General features: G+C 42.0%; 1 protein-coding gene across 1 annotated transcript; it reads right to left on the reverse strand.

Annotated features, from left to right (window-relative positions):
- Positions 1-2,153: 2,153 nt before the first annotated feature.
- On the reverse strand, positions 2,154-4,207 carry purg (purine-rich element binding protein G). Its single transcript, XM_088435152.1, has one exon. It carries the CDS (start codon positions 3,948-3,950, stop codon positions 2,904-2,906), a length of 1,047 nt encoding a protein of 348 aa, XP_088291278.1. The 5' UTR covers positions 3,951-4,207; the 3' UTR covers positions 2,154-2,903.
- Between the last annotated feature and the right edge of the window lie 1,969 nt (positions 4,208-6,176).

Raw genomic sequence — 6,176 nt, forward strand, 5'->3', positions numbered from 1 at the left:
AGTTATATTTAAAAGCAGCACTTCAAGATTTTAAGGAACGAAAACACAAGAAACCAACACTTATGTACAAGTTACATATAAGCTCTCTTTCAGTGGATGAGATAGACTCAACATACAGCTTTGGACAAGCCAAGACATATGAAAGGTATGAAGCCCCAACGTAGCAGGATATTGAGCCCTTTCTACGCACTCACTTTGTTTATCTAACTAGGTTACACAGAGGCGCTCAATCAGTGATTTGACCTTCACTTTAAATCTTTTCAAGTTCACACTATTGACCTGAGCTATCCTCCATGGGGCAACTGAATACAGAAACCAGAAGAGGGTGAAAATTTTATAGCACCATGTGTTTTTGTTCATATTTCAAGTATTTCTATAGTTAATTTCATTTTTCAAAACATTCAGCTGGTTGCAAATATGAAAGGAGGAAATTATTCTTGTGTCATTTTCTTTCGGTAAATGTTGTGACGTGTCAAAGGCTTTGGGGTAAAAGGGGGGCATGTGGGATATAAAACACAATATGCCTCCTGTTTTGAGTGTCTTAGCCATTTTGGAGGCACCACGCCACGCTGCTCAACGAAAACAGTACATCAAATGAGGTCATGCAAACCTTCTAATATTTTGGTCCATGAATAATATTTTCCTATTTGTTTATGATTTTTGAGATGGACCCGCTCCTCATCCGCGCTTTTACTAGGCCAGACTGTGAGGAGGATCTTACCCGATGGCCTCGCGGGCCGTCAAAGCACTGGTCACTTACCGCCTAATATGGCACTTATGCACTCAACATCTAGTGCAACCGCTTGAGTCTGGAAGTGGGCTCCGCCCACCTGCGCTCCCTTTTGAAGATTTCTTATTTTCCCTAGATAAGGTTTTTGAGTTTTTCCTTCCTCTTCTGGGAGCTTTGTTCACGGGATGCTGTTGTGTATTCATGATGTTCTGTATATGATGTTCTGTATGAATTCTTTTTCACTTGTGAAGACCTTTGAGACTGGTGATTCAGGGCTATACAAATAAACTCAACTTGACTTTGATTTGTTAGGGACTGTTGTCCTTGTGGCTTCTATTGTACAGTAGGTTAGGGATTAGACCAGCCTACCATTAAGTATTTCACAAGAACACTATGTTATAAAATCAGAAAAAAAAAACATGGCTTAAAAAGACCTCTTTGGTCAAACTGCATGGATGATAAAACGCCCATTTGAGCAGTTTTAAAAATATATATTTTTAAGTCTACTGTTTTCACTACCATTGCAGAAGCAGTTATGACTGCTTGTAGTAAAAAAAAAAAAAAAAAAAACTCACAGCAACAAAGGTCACTTCTGCTGCAAAATGAGCCAGAGCAGTTTTTAGCCCACTTTTTGATAAGCCACAGAACATGGAGGAAAAAAATCTCATGTTATGTGACTTCGATGAAAGGTTTGTACTAATTGGACATGTCTGGGAGGCTGAGAACGCAACAAGAGATGGCGGTCCCTTCAGGAAGTCTCTACCCCAATCTGCCATTTGATTGATGTTTGTAGCAAGCTGTCAAATACAGTAACATCAAAAAGTGTTTTTTATACCTATTAAAGGAGAAAAAAACCAAACCCATTATAATAGCATCTAGTAGCTTTGTCCAATTATTTGTTCGATACAAAATAGGCTGTAACTTCTATTATCTAAATGAATTAATCCCCTAACATTTCCCCATACGATTTAAAAATGGTTTACTGTACTCAATCATCTGGAAAATAAATAAATAAATAAAAAGTATAAAATTGATTAACTGAGGGGAAAACGTACCAGGTAGAGCAATTATTTTTCTAGCTACAGGGCTTTAACTCATTCAGTCCAAAATATTTGGGGGAAACAAGTCTCAAAGTCTTTTGTGTTGGATTGCAGGATAAACATTAATGTCTTGCAACTGCCTGATGCCTCTAAACTGAAAAGAGCCAAGTGAGGGGCTCTGTGGGGGTGTCACAAGAGTTTAATAGCTACAATTTCAAAACTGCAAGCTTTACATATGTGTATGTGTGTGTACTGTACATACTGTACATATATGTGCATATATGTGTGTCTGTTGTACTGAAATAAACTATTACTGCTTGTGAGAATGTTTGCCTAGTATTAATCCATATGTGTTAGCCACACAGGGGTGTCAAACTCATTTTTTTTTTATCATGGGCCACATTGTAGCTATAGCTTCTGTCAGAGGGCCATTGTGACCATGGAGTCAAATAAATTTGACACATTGTGAAATCTAAGGCCACAAAAAAACTGTTCAAAAGGGGTATTGGTGACCAAAAAAAATGTGTAAATGTTGACGATAAATTGGTCTTTTAGCCAGAAAATTGAAGTAATAATTAACATTTCATGGGCCACATAAAATGATGAGGGGGGCCGGAACTGGCCCCTGGGCCTTGAGTTTGACACCGTTGAGGTGGAGGTGACAATAAATGTCATACCATCTGTGTGTGACTAATATATCCTTTGAAAACCTGCATCAGTAGCAAAGTGCCTTTCGCGCACACTTGGCTTCCCCAAACATTGGACAAGTAGAGTATTGGACATTTGTAAGACATGTGTTATGGGGACAATAAGATGGCTGTTGCTGCAGGTGGGCAGGCAGTCAGTGCTACCCATCATTTCCTTTTGACGTGCAATGTTATAATATGATTTCTGCACTTCTTTTGCACATTGCCACCCTTCCATCATTTTCTGACTGCAATGTGTTTTGTTATTTACATTAGTACTATATTCAGTTCAGAAGGCGTGGGGATGGTTAAGAGTGTTTGGGGAGATTTGTACTTTTGGAATTGGTAGCCGATAGTTTGAATTTATGGGCGCTCAAATTCCACCTAAAAGTCTTTTGGGGACAGACACACCACTTAGTACACTCGTGAGCAATTGTGGCGATTCGCTCAGTCGTCGCGCTCCTCGCTGTCCTGCCGAGCGTCCGCGCTTTTCTCTTTATGACAATGGAATATTCGGCGCATCTCCTCCTCGTACCTGATGAAATTCTCGCCGAATCTCGCCCAGGCTTTTAAAGGGACGGTGATGGTGTTTCTGTACGGCTGTCGCACTTCACTGATCTTTAAAAAGACGCCATAGCGGTTGGAGCCGACGTCAAAATAAAACCTCTTGTTGTCTACGCGAAAAGACGCGGCCTCTGGAAGCTCGGGGCTGTCGTCGTGGTTCCTGGCGGTGGTTCGGCCGCGCTCGTCGCACTCGTCGTCGCCGTAGTCCTCGATGAGCTGAGAGAGCGCGTCCCGGAACTCGATGAGACCCTGCGCGGGCAGCACGATGGTCTGCTCGATGCCCTGTCCGTAGTAGCCCATGGTGCCGTGCCCCTTGCTGACAGTCTGTCGTATGCGCAAGAACCTCCCCCTTTGGTTCTCCTTCAGGTCCAGAAAGTACTTTCTGTTGTCCCTCTCGATGAATTCGCTCTTGAGGACCCGGTGCGCGTGGTCGTCTGACGCCGCGGAGCCGGTGGGAGACGACACGGGCTCCGGCGCTCTCCTGCGGGGATCGAGCGCGCGGCCCTGCTCGCCGCCGCCGTGCTCGTCGAGTTGCGGCGGCGGCGCCGCGAGGGCCCCCCTCAGTCCGATCCGGGCGTAATAGTCGATGAAGTCCCCCAGGCAGTAGCGGAGAGCGGGTGCCATCGACATGGATAGCGTCAGTTTGCTTTTTCGGATGTTATCGTGGCGGCCTCTGCCGATCCACACCTCGGCGATTTTCAGGAAGCGTCCGCGCACGCTCTGCTTCACGTCCAGGTAGAAGCGTTTCTTCTGGATATCGACGCGCTTGGAGGCGAGCTCCTGGATGTCGCTGCCCTGCTGCTGCTGCTGCTGTTGCTGGGGTCCGCTCTGCACGTACTGCTGAGGGAATGTGGGTCTCGGCAAAGATTCTGATGTAATCTTACCTCTGACTCTCTCCATTCCTCTGCAGCATCCATCGGCCAGCATCATTTAAAATCCACTTGGAGACAGCTCAGGACAACGCGATTGCTCCATCCCCACGCGCATTCATACCCACATCTGGCGAGGACCTCGCGGACAAGTTTGCCGGATGCCTCGAATGACCTAAAGATGGCAGCGAGTTCGGAGGCATCAGCTGATCTTGTTGACGTGTCCCGAATAAAGGTCAAGCTCGATTATTTAGCTGCTGCAACACACCGTAGCGTTTTACATCACCTATATGAATTGCAGCAAGCTCATTGAGAGAGAGTGCCAGGGAGGGAAGCAGCCGACCTGAAATGGGAGGAGGCGTGCGATCAACTACATGAACCCGATGAACCCATCCACCCCCCTCCCGTCCTGAGGATACCTCTGCTAGATTTACACAGTCACTATGGGAAAGATGGTGGTGTCGCAACTGACATCATCCATACATCTGCTATCATTTTAAAAATATAAGTCTAGACTTATATTATAGACTTATAAACGTGCAGATTTTCGATGAGCCCAATAATGCAATGCAATGGAAAGGAACAAGAACATCCACGCATATTTATGGCCCATTGAAATGCATTTGTTTTTTCAACCGAAAATTATTCAACACCGCTCTGAAAGCTAGTGATGTGAAAATTGTAAGCATCATTACTTCTATTTCATTTGTGTGTGTGTGTGTGTATGTATACCATATAACTGTATTTAAATATGTATGTATTTATAGATATATGCTTGTATGCATTTACAGTATATGTATCAGGTTTTTATGTACTGTACTCATGAAATACGTCATACTATATCATACCTCATACCAGTGGTGGGTCGTCAGGGCCAGCAAGGCCTTCTCTGCTGGCCAAACATACCTGACATCATTATCATTACTATAATTAACTATAATAATTCTAACTATAATGAAAGTCAATTTTATTTTAAATTCATTTTTACTAAATATATATATATATATATATATATATATATATATATATATATATATATATATATATATATATATATATATATATATATATATATATATATTTATATGAACACATATATATATATATATTTTTTTTTTAAATTATTATCCATATTCTGTTCTTTTCGTGTCATATCCATTTGGTTGCACTCCTTCTAGTGTTGTGGTCTTAAGTTGGAGTTTTTAGCCAATTAGAATCCAGCTAACTTGTCACCAGGGTGTATGCATTCTGCCTTAGCCAGAAGCCAGGGTATTCGCATCAACACTGCGCGGGCTTCTGCACAAGCACAGATGGACATGTGAGCGGCCTGTATCAGTTAATGGACAGCTGTGATAGCCAACCGAGTCATAAAATCACCATCTAGAGGCCTCACGTCGAATGTGACGTGAATGGATGCTCACTGCAGGAAGGCGGTGCAATGCTCAACAAGCAAGCTACGTGGTGTTGGCTTTGGCTGATAGCTACAGTACGCATCTAAAGCAATTAGCTAACCTGTCTCGACTTGGCCATATTTCTGACTGGGCTCCCAGGGGCGTGAGCTAACCCTGGCAAATAGTTCTGCTGGGAATGCCTTTAGTTTGCAAAGGATCAATTTGGCGTTTGGAGCTGCACAGGATTTGCAAACTTCGGCAGCAACGAGACACCAAAGCACAGCTGGACACACGCACTACAGTGCTTTTAAAAACCTATGGGGACACCCAAGTGGATATACAATATCGTACATCTCAGTTTGACGCGAAAGAGAGATCCTCAATGCACCACGGTGCTTTTAAAAACTTATGGGGACACCCGAGTGGGTACATTGTACATCTCAGTGCGAAGAGAAACAGACCTCCATAATGAAAAGGTGAAGAAAAGTTGGGAGATACTGAAAAGACTGCTCGATTGTGACCGCTGTTTGTTTTGGTGAGTGCAAGAGTTTTCTTTATTTATGGTTTCATTTTTAATATGTTTGTTATTTCACTTCGTTCATATTCAATTCATAGTAAAGAAATAAAATTATGTTGTTAAACTGTGATTTGTAATTTCTCCATAAATTATATATATATATATATATATATATATATATATATATATATATATATATATATATATATATATATATATACCATTTCATATATGTGTGGGTGTATACATATATAACAGAGGTTTATTAGGAAAACTTGGTTATAAGCAGATATTTTTCTCATGAACAGGTACTGTAAAATTTAGAGTAAAACTCTTTGACCTTTTTTTTTTTTTTACTTCCGAGTGTATGTTTTTTTTC

This window comes from Hippichthys cyanospilos, chromosome 15, assembly GCF_059441005.1.
Source record: "Hippichthys cyanospilos isolate Australia breed blue-spotted pipefish chromosome 15, RoL_Hcya_1.0, whole genome shotgun sequence".
Taxonomy (NCBI): domain Eukaryota; kingdom Metazoa; phylum Chordata; class Actinopteri; order Syngnathiformes; family Syngnathidae; genus Hippichthys; species Hippichthys cyanospilos.

Bases quoted from the DNA above. Each gene is read 5' to 3' on its own strand.
- purg (XM_088435152.1), bottom strand. From the start codon at position 3,950: ATGATGCTGGCCGATGGATGCTGCAGAGGAATGGAGAGAGTCAGAGGT.